General features: G+C 41.5%; 1 protein-coding gene across 8 annotated transcripts in view; it reads left to right on the top strand.

Moving 5' to 3' along the window:
• LOC147012911 (fibronectin type III domain-containing protein 3B-like) overlaps window positions 1-20000 on the top strand; it is a 173612-nt gene that overhangs the window by 125232 nt on the left and 28380 nt on the right. For 7 of the 8 annotated variants that reach the window (XM_085854257.1, XM_085854260.1, XM_085854259.1 and 4 more), the window contains 9 exons: window positions 6622-6766; window positions 7317-7382; window positions 7547-7665; window positions 7791-7896; window positions 8184-8377; window positions 9421-9534; window positions 9714-9863; window positions 15016-15383; window positions 15887-16102. In XM_085854257.1, coding sequence (XP_085710383.1) covers window positions 6622-6766; window positions 7317-7382; window positions 7547-7665; window positions 7791-7896; window positions 8184-8377; window positions 9421-9534; window positions 9714-9863; window positions 15016-15383; window positions 15887-16102 — 1478 coding nt within the window. The remainder of the gene's footprint in view (window positions 1-6621; window positions 6767-7316; window positions 7383-7546; window positions 7666-7790; window positions 7897-8183; window positions 8378-9420; window positions 9535-9713; window positions 9864-15015; window positions 15384-15886; window positions 16103-20000) is intronic. The other variant, XM_085854261.1, reaches the window with a different exon arrangement.

Raw genomic sequence — 20000 nt, 5'->3', positions numbered from 1 at the left:
TAAAATATTATTTCATTTCTCTCTGTGCATCTGTGATAGGTATGAATTCAAAGACAAAGTATGATAAAACTAAACATTTGTCTTCATATTCATGTTCCGCTTCATGTTCAAAATATAACATGTGATTTAAATATGTTGTTCCTCGATCATAAACTGATAAGACGGACGGAAAGAGGGACATTAACCTATTCCTTAACCCCACATTTTGCTTCGCATGCATGGGGTAATAAATGGAGAGAGCAGCAAAAACAACAATCCTGAGATGGTTGGGCTTGGCAATGCCAACTGGAATGCCGTGACGTCATTTTGCATCGCAAAGGTTTTGACAAAAGTGTACTTTTCACTGGGCCAAAAGGAAAAATGGAGGGGTTTGTAAGTACATTTCGATGCTATAAAGCAGTAAGACTTAACTCTACCTACACGGTTAATTAAACCTATAAGTAAGACTGTTAATTTTACCGACACAGTTTGTTTTCAATGCTGTGTGAAAAAAATGAGCCGTCAATTTTTAAACATTTTTTGTCGTAACGATTTTACCATGCATTAAAAAACTACCAAAACACTAGAACATGCAGAAATAACTGCACAAATTGGTATGAAATAAGCTTGTCCCTTGGTTTTCTTTAAACAATCCAGTTTTTTGGTCAAACTTTGAGGAAGCTTCTTGCACCGAGAAATGTCAATTTTGTCCTATTCATGTATGACAGCTTCCCAAAGTTGATCAGAATTTGCAAATTTTCTTTCAATAAGTTTGTGCTGAATGTTGGCCCAAAGATTCTCTATGGGGTTCAAATCGGGACTCTTACCAGGCCAGAACATAAGTTTCAGGGACTTTTTCTCCAACCACTTTTTGGTGGCTTTTGTCGTATGGGCAGAGGCAATATCTTGTTGAAAAATGGCTTCTTTGCTTTTCCCTGCAGGGAATAACTTTTGGAGGCTGGGAAGTAATCCTTTCTCTAATATTTTCTGATATTCCTTGGCAGTAATTGACTTGTCCACACCTTATTAACTCACCAACACCAACAGACTAAAATGCACCCCAGCCCAAGATTCCGCCTCGTCTGTACTTCACAGTTGTTGAAATGTACTCAGGGTTGAATCTCTCACCAGATCTGCGAAGGAAACGTTCTGGGGCATCACCACAAAGCTCAAATCTTGATACATCACTCCACAGAACTCTCTGAAACCAGTCTGAATCACAGTTCCCATATTCCACCAAAAAGTGCAATCTGTCCTGAATGTTTTTCTTAGATAATTATAGATGCTTCTTAGCACATCTTCTTGAGGAAAAAGCAGCATCAGTCAACCTTCTTGTGATGGTCCTTCTGGAAACATCTTGTTTTCAGCAGTTCTGAACTCCTCTGACAGTTTCCACAGGCTTTTCTTTCTTTGCTGGAGAACTCAGCATTTTAGTCACCTGTCATCTTTACTCGTAGTGGCTCTAGACCTGCCATATCCCTTCTTTCTTTCAGTATAACCAGTTTTCTGGAACTGTAGACCTATTATCTTTATGGTAGGCAGAAAAGCAGGAATTTTCTCTTTCAGGAGCTTGTTGATTTCAGTATATGTCTTGCCTGATTGATGAAGACAAGCAATTCGATTTTTAATATCCCCATCAGCATGGAACTTCTCTTTCTTTGGTGGCATTTCTAAATTCAAACAAAAAACATGACGTACACTAACTGTGCAAGTCATAAATTCGAGCAATTTAGGCACTACATATAGAGCATAACAGTCAAAAAACATGACAACACCCTAAATGTGCATTGCAGATCTTTAAATGTATACAGTACTTCTAACAGGAAAATATTTTTTGTTACACAACTCAAAACAGTCTGAGCTTTCTTTTTTATGTGAAAAATTTTGATCTATTTTATCTTACCTGAGGTATTGGCCTTTAAAGATGAAAGGCGAAATATGGAAATTTTGTAATTTTCCTTTTTATGAGAACAAAACTTCTTAAAACACAAATTTTTTCATAAAAAATTGCTCCAAACCATGCGGACGGCTTCCAGCTACTGTAATGCGAGCAATCAATTTAAACTGGAATATGTAATGCGTATCTATGACTCCAAATTTGAAAAAAAAAGCTTGGCTCATTTTTTTTGCCCCACAGTGTACATATGTATGTGTGTACTCCACCGGTCAAAAGTTTTAGAACACCCCTATTTTTCAGTTTTTACTGAAATTTAAGCAGTTCAAGTCCAGTGCATAACCTGAAATGGTACAAAGCTAAGCAGTAAACTGCCAAAGGTTAAAAAAAACGTTTAGGTTACCAAAAACTGAAAAATAATGTAAATTTCAGAGTTGTTAAAAATGGCCCTTTTCAGGGAACAAGCAATGGGTTAGCAACTGCAGCTGTTCTGCAGCAATGGAAGTAAATTAATCCTTGAAAGTTGATGCAAATAATTCCTACAGGTGTCCCAACTTTTGTTGATTAGTTACAAACCCTCTGTCTGTTTAAAAGCAGTGTTTGAAACAGACTATGTTGCTACACCCTCTGAAGCATTATTTGGACAATATTGCACTGCAGGAGGAAGTATATTGCTATCATAATGGTGAGAAAATGTCAATTAACAAAGGAAGACAGTCAGACCATTATAACCCTTAAAAGTGTCGGTCTTTCCTTTAGAGATATTGCAAAGCATGTCAAGGTGTCAGTGAGTACAGTTTCCTACACCATCAAAAGGCACTTGGAAACTGGAGGAAACTCTGACAAGAAAAGGTCTGGCTGACCCAAAGCCACAACACAATCAGAAGACAAGTTTCTGAGAGTCAAAAGCTTGCGTGATAGGCGGCTCACAGGACAGCAGCTTCAAGCACAGCTTAACACTGGTCGAAGTGTCAGACAGGGTAAAGTCCGACAAATTGAAAACATGCTTTGAAGAATCACGAATGATAGAACCAAAACGTTTTACCTTTAAACGGTCAATGTTTCGATCGTTTCTCTGTCTTCCAGCCAATTCGACACGGTCATCAATCTTTGTGATATATCTACACAGACGGACCATGTCAAAGAAGGACAAAAACTCCCGTGCAAGCCGCCACTCTGTTCGTTAAGTGTGATGTAGGCCCGATGATCGATGTTGTGTTCTCCCAAGTTCATCCTGCAAAAACATGCACTCAACAGACGGACTTGATCTCATTCTGGAATGTTGAATTATTTTCTGAATAAATACAGGAACGACTTTATGGTGGAGTCAGGCCAGGAGATATCTCTTGGTCAATTTGCCCATCCTACATTTTCCATGTAGACGAACCAAGCTGTTTAACTGCTCCACCTGTGGACGTGAGTACCGCCGTCTCAAATAATTATAAAGACAAAACTTTAATATAGACATAAACAGAGACATTTTGAAGAACTCGTGAAGTCGCTCATGGTTTTGGGTTCAGCATTCCAAACACCAACATGAAGAGAGAGGAAGTTTTTGCAGAGTTTGAGCTTCTTTATGAGCAGTTGAATAAACATGATGCAGTTTCCATTGAAGCAGATCCAGGCGATGAAGGTTCGAATTTGTGATTTAGCATATGCCTACTGTGGGGCCCCAAACGACCTTTCTGACTTCTATTTACAAAGGGAATACATGACTGCCATGAAGAATTTAAGAAGCAACCCTGAAATCCACATCTGTAAACCTGACAAAGGCTCTGGTGTGGCTATTTTAAACCAGGTGGACTACGTGAACAAAATGTTGGTTATTCTACAGGATCAGTCCAAGTTTCGACAGCTGGGAAGGTGGATACACATGACCGTACGTCATGCTTGGAGAATTAAATTGGTAAGAGGTTGCTCCAACTGCATAAACGTCGTCAACTGTCTAGGGAATATTACAAGAGGATCAAGCCGGTAGGCTCTCTTTATCCGAGAATGTATGGTCTACCGAAGGTTCACAAGCAGAATGTTCTACTGAGACCAATCCTGTCCATGGTCGGCTCTGCCCAGCATCAGCTGGCGAAATAGCTGGGAGAGTTACTGCAACCAGCGCTCGAGTTGGTCTCCAGGTTCGTCATCAAAGATTCTTTCACTTTTGCTGATGCCATAAGGGAGACGTGTCCTTCTGGTTTGGAGAATGTAATGTGTTCTTTGGACATCGAAAGCCTGTTTACAAATGTCCCTTTGACAGAGACCATTGATATATGTGCACATTTGCTGTATCACATGGAACTTGAGCATCCTCCCATTTCTGAATCTGTCTTAGTCGAATTGATGAACATGGCTACAAGAGATGTCGAGTTTAGCTTCAATAACATTATGTTCGTTTAAATTGATGGGGTGGCCATGGGCTCTCCTTTGGGCCCAACGTTAGCAAACATCTTTATTGGCTATCAAGAACTGCAGAAGTTGACCAAGTTGCAGGTGACACAATCCCCCATCGTATATTACAGATATGTGGATGAAATATTTTGCCTGTTTGAATCTCGTGAAGTCTGTGACCGCTTCTTGAATGAATTTAATTCTCTTCATCCTGCCCTCAATCAAGTTCACGACGGAATTGGAATGTACTAATTTCTTACCCTTTCTGGACGTCCTCATTGAGAGATCTGCATCATCGTTTACTACGTCCATCTATAGAAAGCCCACTTTCACCGGCCAGTATACACGATGGGACTCTTTTAGTTCAACGAGATACAAGGTTGATTTGATCAATGTATTAGTGAGTCGAGCTAAGAGGATATGTTCCAACTCCAAGCTTCAGACAGAGATGGACAAGATTGCCAGCATCCTCAATGAGAATGGATATCCTGAGTATTTCATCAGGAGGTTTATGCACAAATTCCTCACTGCTATAGATGAATGGAAGATGGGTCCTGAAAGTGCCTGATCTACATCAAGATTCCTTGGAAAGGGAAAATGTCACAAAGATATGAGGAACAAATCAAAAGATGTCTGAAACACGTATCTGGCTGTTTGTCCAAGAGTGATTTTCATCTCTGATTCCTGCAGTTAAGAAGGATGTTCTGCCTGCCTCAAAACTTAGCAATATTATTTATGAGTTCAAGTGCTGATGTAATGCTCGGTATGGAGGCAGAACTACCCAGACTCTGACTGACAGAATCAAATAGCATGTCCCTTTGTCCATCAGGAAAAACACAATTGGTACACGAATACAGCCGGTACGTGCTTGAAGGAAGGTCCTAGCATCAATCCCAACATCGTGTGCATCTGCTATTGGATAGCATTTGATTGAGATTGTAAACTGTGCTGAACATTATAATGTGGGTGCATTCAAGATATTGAGTGGATGACGAAGTATAACCACATCTCCAAATACTAGAAGCTACATTTATCTATTCCACGGACCCCATGTTATGTCGGCAAAAATAGTTTGTCCACTCGCTTTGCTTATTTGTGCAAAGAAGAAGAGGAACACCAACTCGTCTCATGATCACGGCTGGTAATGAAGAAGATTCTAAAACAGCCTCAGCGGCTCCGCCTCAGACTCTGCAACCTCCAATTGGAGAGCTGAACCCTGAACAGGCTCCTTCCACCTTGACCATGACGCATCAGTAGAGAACGTCCAATCAGAATTGACTTTGTTGATAGGCGTCTATTAGACCGTTCTTCATCATTACTCACTCTGTACGAATTTTACCTGAAGAGAGCACCACAAAAAGCTTTGTGGTTTTCTGTTGATGACAATGTCCTTCAAAATGTCTCTGTTTATGTCTATATTAAAGTTTTGTAGTCCCGAGCATCTTTAAAAAAAAAAATATATATATATACATATATATATATATATATATATATATATATATATATATATATATATATATATATATATATATATATATACTGCCGACCCTGCATATTCGCAGTTCAGAAAATGTGACCTGAACTGCTTCTCCATAGGCAGCCTTGTGCTTTGCATATACATGGGGTTTTTTTTTGTGTGTTTGCGGTTTTTCTGACCTTCTGCACTTGTGGACCTGTGCTTCACGTATTCATGGTTTTTCGTGGAGGTATTCACAGTTTATCACTGGATTTTTGATTTTCCCTTATGAATTACGAACCACCGGGAACCTATCCCCCTTTTTCACATTTAAACAATGCCCCGACATTCGCGGCTTTTTTCAGGAACGTATCCCCCGCGAATGTTGGGGTCCAACAGTCCATATGTGTGTGTGTGTGTGTGTATATATATATATATATATATATATATATATATATATATATATATATATATATATATATATATATATATATATATATATATATATATATATATATATCAATCATATATCACATATCTCATACATCATATTTCATATATCATATCTCATATATCATATCTCATATATCATATCTCATATCATATATCATATCATATATCATATCTCATATCATATCTCATATATCTCATATACCTCATATCTCATATCTCATATATCATATATCATACATCATATATAGTTGAAACAGAAAAAAAACAGAGTAGACAACGGCATTAAAAAAATATTTTTGTGAGGATTATAACATCGGCCAATCCTGTGAAGTGTAAAATGTGATGGTCGGATTGACCTGATTAAAGCTTAAGCACTCTTCGTCTTTTAAACAAACATTTAGTTTTACCATCATTGCCTCCTTCATGCATTTGTATTCGTTTTTTATGTCATCTGTAGCTTTTGGCTTCATCAGCTGATGGCCGCAGCAGCCCGAGTGATTTGGCGACGTTCTGGACCAGCCACGACCGTCCCCCTGCTCCTCCACGGCCGTCCATTCGCGGTCCCCTGCTTCCACATGCCGCCGTCATCTGTTGGGGTGAAGGCACGCTTTGGGGTTTCCTGGATGGAGATTGCAAATTGGGTTTCTGCGAGCATAATGCAATATCGTGTTATATTGCTACATTTTTGCTCAGTTAAGCTTTGTTGATGAAAAGGATGAAAAGAAATGATAAAGGAAGCAACAATATATGGTAAACTTTTGTGCGCATGCTCGTATTTCCCTTGTGCACCTTTTCCCCCTCCGTCAATCATCCGTCAATCGATCTACATGGTAGAACTATCGACTCCCACTGAATGCTCCATTGATGCCCTTCTTTTCTTCCCCCCCCCCACCCCACCCCCATTCCTCCTCTTCCCAACTTCTTTCCCTTTTCTCCTCATTTCTCTCATCCAACCTTCTTTTCCTTTTCCTCATTTGTTTGTCTCAATCTAGACCACCCACCCCTCCCCCCAAATGGATGTACCTTACTTGATATATTGATGGCAATAACCCAAACTCTCATTGTCATGAACCAACTTTTTGTTGGACACTTTTGTGGTCCTTCAAGGCTATGCTGACAGATGTTGTTTCTGTTTTTCACCTTTATTTCTAGAACCTCCAAAGGACTATGGTATGGACATTCTCAAGTATCAACTGGAGATGTCTCATGGACACAACGGTGGGTGTAGAACAATCAAAAATGTAAATCTTGTGTTCACGATGCTGACTGCATAACAAAATTGATCTGAATTTTGATTATTGATTCTAGTTTTCATATTTATCTTTGCTTTATACATTTGAATAAACCTGATGGCCTTGTTTGTTAATTACTGTGGTGCGCAGGTGCACGTTGGGAAGTCGTATACAGCGGCTCTGCTCGTGAATACTTATGCGATCATCTCAAGCCTGGATCTCACTACCAACTTCGCGTTCTTTGCCATACTACTGCAGGCTTCAGTCAGGTGGAGTATTTCTGCCGTTATTCCTTCAATCCTTGCCACACACTCCTGAGAACAACCGTTGTCTTTCGAAGTGCATGCCATTTGTAATTCACCATGCCCATTTTCCCACCCCGGCAACTCCGTAGAGCTCAGAGGTGCTGAACGTGGAAATACCCGCGGTACCGCCCGGCGAATGTACCGCACCGTGCCTGCGAGCTCCTGCGCAGCCCGAACAACTTGAGCTAGAATGGGGTATTCCTTGCACGTCAAGCAAAGTCGTTTCTCTGTTTTTGTCACATCTTCCAGAGCCAATGGTAGTTCAATGTGGGTTTTCTTAAAAAGCCAATAAAATGTGACCATTTTTTTTTAATTTCAACTACTTTTAGTCACCAAACATTGCAAGGTACGCAACCTTAAGCTAAATGTGTCCTGAGTTGCATCCATGACGGAACTTTGCATGGAACTTTTATAGTCATGGAGTTGCGTTTAAAAGTGGCCCTTCAATGCTTCCTGTCTTTTCATTCACCCACTCTTTCTAGATGCTCCCGAGCACAGCGGTGGAGCACCCGTGTTGGAGTACATGCTGCACATGAGCAAAGGAGGTTGCAGTGAACTCAATGAAGAGAAAGAAGCGCATGAAGTATACAGAGGGCCTGAAACTTTCTGCACCGTTGGCTCCCTTCTTCCTGGGTGTGCGTACACCTTCTGTGTACATGCAGCAAACTTTTCGGGGGTGAGTCTCCTGGGCAACAAAAGCCGTCCTTTTGGAATGACATTTGAAAACCTTGGCCAAGCAACCTTTAATTTCACAATTATTTTTCCTTGTTGCTTTGATGCCCTGCTTGCTTATTGATTGAGTGATTCACACATACTGGGAAGGAATTTGTGTTCATGAATTATAGTAATGGGAATCTTATTTACTTATTTGTGTATTCTTTAATTTTGGGTAAACGTAGTTTACTTTCATTTTATCTTGATGTACTTAGTGAATTAATATTATCCTCGAATTCTGAGGCCTCCAGCTGTTCTGAGTTTTTCTGGATATACACGTAACGTCCAAATAGCGTGGAGACTTTGGCCGACCCTCTTGGAGAGAGTATAATTGCTATTTTTCTTATTGGACTCAAACACTCTGAATTCCTGATATATTGCACTGCCAGTTGGGAGTCAGTTGGGATGAAAGCTTAGGATTGTAATTTTTTTGCGCAAAGGGCCATGACACGGTGTGCTGTGGCTACTATCGATAACTTGTTTTTTTAATGATGAAGGTGTCATGTGTTTAGTCAGTAACCTTTAGTCTGTCATCCATCTAAAAGCAGACCACACTGTGCTTTCCTCACACTAACTTGTACTAAGATTCACTGCTGTGTTTTGTATACTGTTTCCTCAAAAGGCATTGTGTGTAATTTTGTGTTCGGATTTTAAATATTTTGATCACTGTTGAAAATACGACAAAATACCAAATGCTTGAAAGCTTTTACCTCTTTAGACTTACTTGTGGATTATGGAACAAATCTAACAGTTTGCTAAAGCATCTCGGTCTCTATCTGTCTCATTATCTCTCCCTCTCTCTCACACTTCTCTCCCTCTTTCTTCTTCTTCTTCTTCTGCTTCTTCTTCTTCTTCTTCTTCTTCCTCTCTCTCTCTCTTTCTCTTTCTCTTTCTCTCTCACCTCTCACCTCTCACCTCTCCTATCTCTCCCTTACCATTATCTCTAATCTATAATCTCTATCCTGATGGCCCTTATCTTACCTCTTTCTCCCTTGCTCTCTTTAGTTTGGAGAATTGTCTGAGATTGTGGAGCTGTATACTGCTTCCACGCAGCCCTCACAGTGTGTTGCGCCCACAGTTCAATGTCTCTCTGTGGATTCTGCACGTGTCACATGGGAGGTAAACCATTCTACCTGAACACCTCCTGCTTTTATATTATCCACATGCATGCCTGCCATGACATGCTCTCAACCTTCCCCTGAGTCATTCACTTACCTCTTGGGCTCTTTGTTTCCTTCGCTATTTACAGACATGCCCGTTCCACCATAACAAACTCCACATTTATTCTTTGTGTGCAGCATGCTGAGAGCAATGGTTCGGAGATCGAAATATACAGGTTAGAGTGGGGTCAAGATCAGGATGATCTTGATCTCGTGTACACCGATTCCAATTGTATGTGTGAGATAGATGGTCTCATGCCAGCGAGGCAGTACTACTGCAGAGTTCAGGTGAGAAGTTAATTGCAACAATTCTCGATATCTGAGACTCTTGGAAGAAATACACAAATTAATTGTCATTTGGAGTCTTGTATTTATATGGACTGGCTAGATGACCTAGGCCTTAGAGGTACACTTTCAGCAGTCTAGCCTGGGTTAGAATCCCAACCCAGCTAGAAAATGTCATTGCGGTGTTTCACAGGCAGGGGGTGAGGCATGGATGTGTGTGCTGTCCCTCGGATGGATGTAAAATGGGTGTCCCGTCTGCTGGCATTAGTTGGTGATCGCTAAAGATCACATGGTGTCTTTCGTGAAGAGTAGGTGAGCTATCACCGGCACCCTGAACAAATTACAAATTTCTGCCACAACCTATAGAGGGCAATGCATCAGCGACACAGCCAATGATGCTACCCCACTTCCTTGGCTGCATACTAAAGAAGAAGAAGAAGAAGAAGATGCCTTTATTGCATGTCGATATGCATGGAGGAAGGATGGAAGCAGATTGTAAAACGTAAAATTGATTGAAGTAGGAAGTGGGAGAAGTATGGAGGAGAGAAAAATGGGGTGGGTGTTTGGGGGGAGAGTGGGGATAGTGAAAGGAGATGAGATTGAAGAAAAGTGGAAAAAGGAAGTGGGCAGCATGCATTGGAGCCCTCTGGGGTTCATTCTGTGGATGTACATGCAGCTGTTTGACCCAACCGACCAAATGGATCGATTGGATGGCACCGGATGAGAGGAAACACACTGATCAATACATCAATTTTGTTCACCCAATTCCAAGTGCTTTATAATTATCTCGTTTTATTTCTCTAAACAAGTAGATATTGATGACGATTTTAGTGTAGTTTTTCTCCCCACACTGTTCCAGATGTTAATCACGTTCAGCTTTCTGGAAAGGCACATCTTTCATATTTCATCTATAATGTTCAACGTTACTTAATACCTCCGCCACCAAAGGTAGATGGGGGTTATGTTTTCACCCCTGTCTGTCTGTCTGTCTGTGATTAGGATATCTCAGAAAATTATGGACGGGTTTGGACGAAATTTGGTGGACAGGTTTCGTGTGTGACAAGGATGAATTGATTATATTTTGGTGAAGATCTGGGTCTGAGAATTTTTTGATTTTTTTTCATCACTTCTTCACCATTGAGAGATGCAGCCAAATATGATACCAAGCACAATATCTCAAAATGTTATGGACGGATTCGGACAAAAGAGTCTCGTACATTGAGGTTTGGTGTGTGACAAGGCTGAATTGATTCAATTTTGGTGAAGATCTTGATCCGGATATGGATCCGATAATTTTTTAAGGAAATTATATAATATTGAGAGATGGGGCCAAAAACAAAACATAGCATGATCATGTCGGACCCCGACATTTGCAGTTATGGTACTCACAGACCCCGCATATGCACGGTTCATAAAATGTGACCTGTTTCTACATTTGCGGCCCTGTACTTTGCATATTCGCAACTCTTTTGCGTATTCGCGATTTTTCATAAACATATTAGTGGTTTTTCACAGGCGTATTCACGGTTTTTCGCCGGCGTATTTACGGTTTTTCGCCGGCGTATTCATGGTTTTTCGCGGGCGTATTCACGGCTTTTTTCGGGCGTATTCACGGTTTTTCTCGGGCGTATTCACGGTTTTTCTTGGGTGTATTCATAGTTTTTCGTGGGCGTATTCACGGTTTTTCGCAGGCGTATTTGCGGTTTTTCCCGGGCGTATTCACGGTTTTTCATAGGCATGTTCACGGTTTTTCGCGGGCGTATTCACGGCTTTTTTCGGGCGTATTCACGGTTTTTCTCGGGCGTATTCACGGTTTTTCTTGGGTGTATTCATAGTTTTTCGTGGGCGTATTCACGGTTTTTCGCAGGCGTATTTGCGGTTTTTCCGGGGCGTATTCACGGTTTTTCATGGGCATGTTCACGGTTTTTCGCGGGTGTATTCACGGTTTTTCGCAGGCGTATTTGCGGTTTTTCTGACCTGCTTCTACATTTGCAGCCATGTGCTTCACATATTCACGATTTTTCGCGGGTGTATTCAAGGTTTTTTGCGGGCATATTCACGGTTTTTCGTGGGCGTATTAACGGTTTTTCTCGGGCGTATTTGCGGTTTTTCTGACCTGCTTCTACATTTGCAGCCCTATGCTTCCCATATTCACAGTTTTTCGCTGGCGTATTCAGTTTTTCGCGGGCGTATTCACGGTTTGTCGCGGGCGCATTCATGGTTTTTCTTAAGCGTATTAGTGGTTTTTCGCGGGCGTATTCACGGTTTTTTGCGGGCGTATTCACGATTTTTCACGGGCTTATTCAAGCTTCTTCAAGGGCGTATTAACAGTTTTTCACGGGCGTATTCATGGTTTTTCACGGGCGTATTCACGGTTTTTCGCGGGCGTATTAGTGGTTTTCTTAGGCGTGTTAGTGGTTTTTGGCGGGCATATTCATGGTTTTTCGCGGACGTATTAGTGGTTTTTCGTGGGCGTATTCATGCTTTTTCATGGGCGTATTCATGGTTTTTCTTTGGCGTATTCATGGTTTTTACGGGCGTATTCACTGTTTTTCGCGGGCGTATTAGTGGTTTTTGGCGGGCGTATTCACAGTTTTTCGCGGGCGTGTTCATGGTTTTTCTCGGGCGCATTCATGGTTTTTCGTAGGCATATTCAAGTTTTTTTCGCTGGTGTATTAACGGTTTTTTGCGGGCGTATTCATGGTTTGTCGCGGGCGCATTCATGGTTTTTCTTAAGCGTATTAGTGGTTTTTCGCGGGCGTATTCACGGTTTTTTGCGGGCGTATTCACGGTTTTTCGCGGGCTTATTCAAGCTTTTTCACGGGCGTATTAACAGTTTTTCACGGGCGTATTTATGGTTTTTGTCGGACGTATTTACGGTTTTTGTCGGGCGTATTCACGGTTTTTTGCAGGCGTATTTGCGGTTTTTCTGACCTGCTTCTACATTTGCGATCCTGTGCTTCCAATATTCGCGGTTTTTCTAGGGAGTATTCACGGTTTTTTGCGGGTGTATTCACGATTTTTCGCGGGCATATTCACGGTTTTTCTCGGGCGTATTCGCGGTTTTTCTCGGGCATATTTGTGGTTTTTCTGACCTGCTTCTACATTTTCAGCCCTGCTTCCCATATTCACGGTTTTTCGCGGGCGTATTCACGCTTTTTCGCGGACATATTCACGGTTTTTCTCGGGCATATTCACGGTTTTTCTCGGGCGTATTCACGGTTTTTGTCGGGCGTATCCATGGTTTTGTGGGCGTATTTGGGCTTTTTATGATCTGCTTCAACACTCTTGGCCCTGTGCTTCACATATTCACGATTCCTTTGCGCATTCATGGTTTGTTATAGGCGTATTAGTGGTTTTTCGCGGGTGTATTCATCGTTTTTCGCAGGCGTATTCACGGTTTTTCGCGGGCATATTAATGGCATTTCGCGGGCGTATTTGCGGTTTTTCTAACCTGTTTCTACATTTGCGGCCCTGTGCTTCCCGTATTCACGATTTTTCGTGGGCGTATTCGTGATTTTTCGTGGGCGTGTTCACGGTTTTTTGCGGGCGTATTCACTGTTTTTCTCGGGCATATCCATGGTTTTTGTGGGCGTATCTGGGCTTTTTATAATCTGCTTCAACACTTGTGGCCCTGTGTTTCGCATATTCGCGATTCTTTTGCACATTCATGGTTTGTCAAAGGCGTATTAGTGGTTTTTCGCAGACGTATTCATCGTTTTTCGTGGGCGTATTTACTGTTTTTCTCGGCCGTATGTGGTCCGACGTATCTCAAAACGTTATGGATGGATTGGGACGAAATTTGGTGGAGACTTTGGGTGATAAACAACGACAAACGATTTTGGTGAAGATCCTGATCTGGATCCGAGATGAAAGAAATTTTTTTTAAGTGATTATTTACTACCGGAAGCACCTGCTCCCAGGGGTTTACGTTATTTTCCTTCTTCAAACGTGTAATTCAAAATACTTTTCCAAAATACCTTTCCAAAATATCATGCTGCATTATCTCGCTGCATAATTCAAACCCCCTTACTGCACTGGAAAATGTGGGGACAGGAGTACTGTCCTGTAAAGGGTAGGTAATTGTAATACTCTCTCCCACTTGGAGTGGCGCTATATGATACACATTTACATAGAGAATTTGTGTTCCCCCCAGACCGCCGGCAAAGATAATAAGATCTTACGCACTAATTGGGGTCATGCTGATCCTTTGTAGCAAGTCTGGATGTAATTGTCCCAGAACTGTAGGAGGAGTAGCACGACAAAGAAACACACACACATCCAAACACAAACACACCGGTCTTTGGATTCTAGTAAGGATTGAGAGATGGGGCAAAAAACGATATATAGCACGAAATCTTAAAAAGTTATTGATGGATTTGGATGAAACCTGGTGAATCGGTTGGGGATGTGACAAGAACGAATTGATTCAATTCTGGTGATGATCTGGATCCAAATCCTGATACGAGAAGTTAAAAAAAAATTTCAAGTCATTCTTCACCATTGAGAGATGGGGCCAAAAACGATTTATTGATATTGGCCTATCAGTGGGATACAAAACGTAAACTGTTCAGCCTGGCTGAGGTTTTCTCTCAACCGAGTGCCGTTCTTGTATATAATGTACTTTTTTATCCTTTTCACATGATGTCCCAATTTTAGAATTTTGTTTATGGGCTCAATACCTGGCTATCTGATAATTAAAGATAACTTGAAGAAGGAAGGATACAGTGTTTCTAACTAACTCTTCAATATACATCTGAGCTCCTTGGACAAAGGCACAAATGAGATATTTTCTACCATGAAGGAAATTTCAGTTTATTGTTATTTGTGTTCCTTTCATATCCTTTGATGTTCAATCTCTGTTTCTTTCTGCATATCCTTAAATACAACAAATTAGAGTTCACACTATGATCACAATGGTGATCTAAGGCTTATTGAGGACATTTTACAAGCGTCACTTGCACTACAAGCACTACGAATGCACTACATTCGATGAAACGAGTGTACTTTTACATTGATTACAAGGACTTTAGTACACAATGGGCTACTTAACAAGTATATGGCATTTAATATAACTATTTCCAAATTTATGACAACTGTGGTTGAATTTAAAGTTTTTTAAAATTTCAAAACGGATATTCCCATGTCATCCCAGGCAGCCAATGCCATCGGCGATGGACCCTGGAGTCCTCTGGAGCTTTACACTGCACCAATGTGGGCACCAGGATCCATTTCTGAGCTGCAGGTGGTCGAGTGGGATGGAGAGTCAGACTGTTGGCTTGGCGACCATGAATTAGACCAGTGTTCGACACGCTGCCTCGCTTTATCATGGTGCGAGCCAGCCAGCAACGGGTCTCCTCTACTTGGATTCACCCTCAGTGTGGCTCCACCTATAAACCAGGGAGCTGCTGATGTGGACGAGGAAGAGGATGATGAAGATGCTGGAGTTCCATTGCTCTCCGTGCTCGGAGGCGATCGTACAAGCTTCGTGCTTGGTGGCTTTCTACCAGATACGGAGTACTGGTGGGAAGCTTTGAATTCTTCTTTTTATTGCACAAGTTCATTCAGTTATCTTTATAATCAATGCTGATACAGTTAAAGGACAGGCAGATTGATTCGGCAGGTAGATGGACAAGATAGTTCAAAGGTAATATACTCATCTTTGAGTTTCTGGTTTAGTTCTGATTTCCAACAGAATGGAATCTGACCACACATTTGGAGGCAAGACCTTGCATCATGGATTGTGCTGTCTTTGTCGAAGGGATGTTCGGCCAGCTTTTTTACCTGCTGGAAATCATGTGTGGATATACTAATGCAAACAGGATGAACATTTCTCCAAAGTGTTTTCCAGGTTTTTTTTAATGCTGTAAACGATAATGACTCTGCCAAGTAGTGTATTAATCAGTGGTTTTCTGGGTTAATGATCCTCTTTGACTAGTTGCTTAAACCTTATATCATAAGGAAGGTGCTTGTGCCTCGATTAGGATTGTTCTTTACTCATAAATGTTTTTATTCCCTCATTTCAGTATCACGGTCCGAGCGGTGAACAGGTTGGGAGGAGGGCCCCCATCCATGCCAGTGGTCTGTCGGACTCGCCCACTGCCCCCCCAGCCACCCCGGCTCGAATGTGCCCCCCCTGGGCCTCATAGCCTAAAACTGCGCTGGGGAGAAGGTCCAGCACGCCCTGGCCTGTCGGGTGATGCTACTCATTATGTGTTGGCGCTTGATGAAGGAGATGGCAGGTGGGTACCTTTGACTCTTTAATGTACTTGTGTTTGTGTCTGAGTCTTTGTCGTTTTTATCTCACCTGGACTTTAGTCAGGTGAGATGCAATCGAGCATTGTCCGTAGGTGAGTGAATGAGTTAGTCAGTCAGTGAGGCAATCATTATCGTTTGAACCAAACACGGTTTTGATGAAACTTCGCCACAAGCTTCATTTCAGATGACGAACGAAGGTGTATTGACCGCATCAAAATCTGCGCTCATTAAGGGGTTTTACGGGGGGTTTTTTGACACCTCACAAAAATAGGTATTTGCTCTCTTCTCCAAAACTGCACACACAATTTTGATGAAACTTGACCACAACGTTCATCACCAGTGACGTACGAAAGTTTATCGACCACATCAAAATCTGCGCTCATTAAGGGGGTATACGGGGGTTTTTTGACACCTCACAAAAATAGGTATTTGCTCTCTTCTCCAAAACTGCACACACTATTTTGATGAAACTTCACCACAACTTTCATCACCAGTGACGTACCAAAGTTTATCGACCACATCAAAATATATGCTCATTACGGGGGTTTACGGGGGGGGGTTAACCCCCCCCCCCCCAAATAGGTATTCACTATCTCTTCCAAAACTACAAACACACAATTTTGATGAAAGTTGACTACAACATTCCTCACACATGATCGAACAAGATCTATCGACCACATCAAAATCTGCGCTCATTAAGGGGGTATACGGGGGTTTTTTGACACATCACAAAAATAGGTATTTGCTCTCTTCTCCAAAACTGCACACACAATTTTGATGAAACTTGACTACAACGTTCATCACCAGTGACGTACCAAAGTTTATCGACCACTTCAAAATCTACGCTCATGAAGGGGGTTTACGGGGGTTTTTTGACACCTCACAAAAATAGGTATTTGCTCTCTTCTCCAAAACTGCACACACAATTTTGATGAAACTTGACGACAACGTTCATCACCAGTGACATACCAAAGTTTATCGACCACATCAAAATCTGCGCTCATTAAGGGGGTGTACGGGGGTTTTTTGACACCTCACAAAAATAGGTATTTGCTCTCTTCTCCAAAACTGCACACACAATTTTGATGAAACTTCACCACAACTTTCATCACCAGTGACGTACCAAAGTTTATCGACCACATCAAAATCTATGCTCATTAAGGGGGTTTACGAGGGGGGGGGTTAACCCCCCCCAAATAGGTATTCACGATCTCTTCCAAAACTACAAACACACAATTTTGATGAAAGTTGACTACAACATTCCTCACACATGATCGAACAAGATCTATCGACCACATCAAAAATTGCGCTCATTAAGGGGGTCTATGGAGGGGGGGGGGGTGTTCTGACACTCCAAAATAGGTATTTGCTCGCTTCTCCAAAACTACACATACAATTTTGATCAAACTTGACCACAACATTCATCACCCGGCATGTACCAATGTTTGTTCATGGCATTAAAAAAATTCAGGGTTTAATGGTGTTTGAATGACTGTTGTTCCTGATCCAGGTGAGCTTCATGACAGGTGGTCCGATTTTTATATATCTTAATTTTTGCACTCAGGAGACCTTTGCTATTGCCTTTAATCAAACAATTAGGTAATTTACGCATGTGAGAGTAATAACATTTATATAGGTTTTTCTAATCTGCGTCTCATTAGCAACCCATTTTACACGCACAATTTGTTTCTTTATTGCATCAAAATCTTTAACTTGGCAACAATTGTCATCGTTATATGATAACTTGTATTGCAAGATAAAATTTGAAAACAAATCACATGCCACAGAAAAAGAGATTCAACCAGACTCAGTGGTGTATTGGTTAGCGTGTCCGTTCTGTTTCTGGGATGTTGGCGATTCGAACTCCAGTTGAGTCATACCAATGATTTTAAAATGGTACATGCTGCTTCCTTGCTTGACGTTCATTATTTAAATGTATAGAGCATGGACACACAACTATCGTTTGACAATCATAACACGGGCTTTGATGGGCCGAATTGTCCCCTCCTGTGTTGAAGTTCCTTATCATGGAACTCAAAAATGAATACATAAATAAACTAGAAAACTTCTCAAAATGCAAAGCCCTTCCACCTTGTCCTCAAAATAAACTTGACGAAAACAACAGCTTAAAAAAATAGAAGTAAAATTTATTCATTCGTGTTCTCCAGATTCCCATGACAAAGATTTATTGAAAATTTGATGACAAAAGCTCAAATGGAAAATGAAGAAACACAGAAGCAATCATAAAACCTGGCCGTCTCGCACTGCACGGCGGATGAGCTAATAAGGCCTATTGGTACTTACTGTGACTTTGCCTTTTGACATTTTGGCCCAATTATTAATTATTTTTCTCCATATTCTCATGATAAAGGTTTGTTGAAAATTTGAGGTTAAATGTTCAAATAGTAAAAAAAAGTTATGGCATGAACGAACACACACACACACACACACACACACACACACACACACACACACACACACACACACACACACACACACACACACACACACACACACACGAGACGAGATTGATGATAATGAGTAGGAAGATAAAGGAGAACAGTTGTGCAGAGAAGAGGACGATGATGAAGATGTTAAACAGCATAGACTGGAGGAAGAGTTGGCCAACAAAATAGAAGGGATGAGATCAATACCACTCAGGGAACTCTATAGAATAGAAAACAACAAACGGACAAAGAAACGATACTTACAAAATACAAATATAGAATAGTTGCCATGGCAACAGCAATTTGGCAATTATGAAAATTTCACCTATCAAGTGTTTTACTTGATTGAATGATATTCATAACAAATTTAGCTGATAAATTTTTAACTGTGACCATACAGGTGTTTTACATGTTTTGGATGGCCTTGACCTTGACCTTTAACTTATTTTGACCAAATTTTACACACAAATACCACTCATACTGTGTGTGTGTGTGTGTGTGTGTGTGTGTGTACATATATATATATATATATATATATATATATATATATATATATGTATGTATGTATGTATATATGTATGTATAGTGTTACGGATCTGGAAGCCATATGCATTCAAACATGCACATGTACCAAGAGTCAGTTATTCCGTTAAGTACATGTGAGACAGGTTCCTTCCTTTTGTCTGGTGGGAGAAACAAAGGTGTGCGTTGCGATGTCCTATTAGGTAAGTTATTAAATCTTTACATCCAACAAACCATCTAAGACCATCCAACGAACCCTGCAACGAACATCCAACAATCATCCCATCCCCCATCACGCTCCACTGTCCACCTGCATCTCTGGAGCCTCGTGTTTCGAGGCAAAATCTTTGTGAAGTACGTTTTTGGGTGAGTCCGCACGTGTGGAGTGGGCGGGCTTCCCGGTATGGCCAAAACCCTGCCCATAAAGGGCAGACCGATGGAAGCCCCGTCCAATCGGGGCGAACAGTGACGTCAGTTTCACCAAGGCCCCTCCCAGCTGAGGGAGGTCCATAAAATGACCGACACCGTCCTCAGTAATTATCACCGTCCTTTTTGGGGAGTTTGGTGGAGAGGAGTTCGGTGGAGAGGAGTTCTGTGGACGAGAGTTCTTTGGGGGTCATTCGTCGTTGTGGTTGTTGGGTTGCGCAAGAGTTTGGAGGATTGTGAGGAGTGCTGGTTGCGAGGAGCATTGCCGTGAGAGAGTCGTGGAGTTCGTACAGTGCTTGCAGTGAAAGGCTTGGAGTTCGTGAAGCAACCCTGAGAGCGGAGAGCGTTGGGCCCTGATCCCCGCCTCGGACTCCGCTCTACTCGACCCGGGCTCCTTCGCAGACACGGTCTCCACGCGTGTGGCCGTGGACCGAGCCGCATGACCATTAACAAGTGCAGCACCATGGAGCACCCCATCCCTCCAATG

The sequence above is a fragment of the Eptatretus burgeri genome, chromosome 14 (genome assembly GCF_056783735.1).
Source record: "Eptatretus burgeri isolate ZD-2024b chromosome 14, Ebu_testis_v1, whole genome shotgun sequence".
NCBI classification, from domain to species: domain Eukaryota; kingdom Metazoa; phylum Chordata; class Myxini; order Myxiniformes; family Myxinidae; genus Eptatretus; species Eptatretus burgeri.
This window is presented reverse-complemented; position numbering and strand designations above follow the sequence as displayed.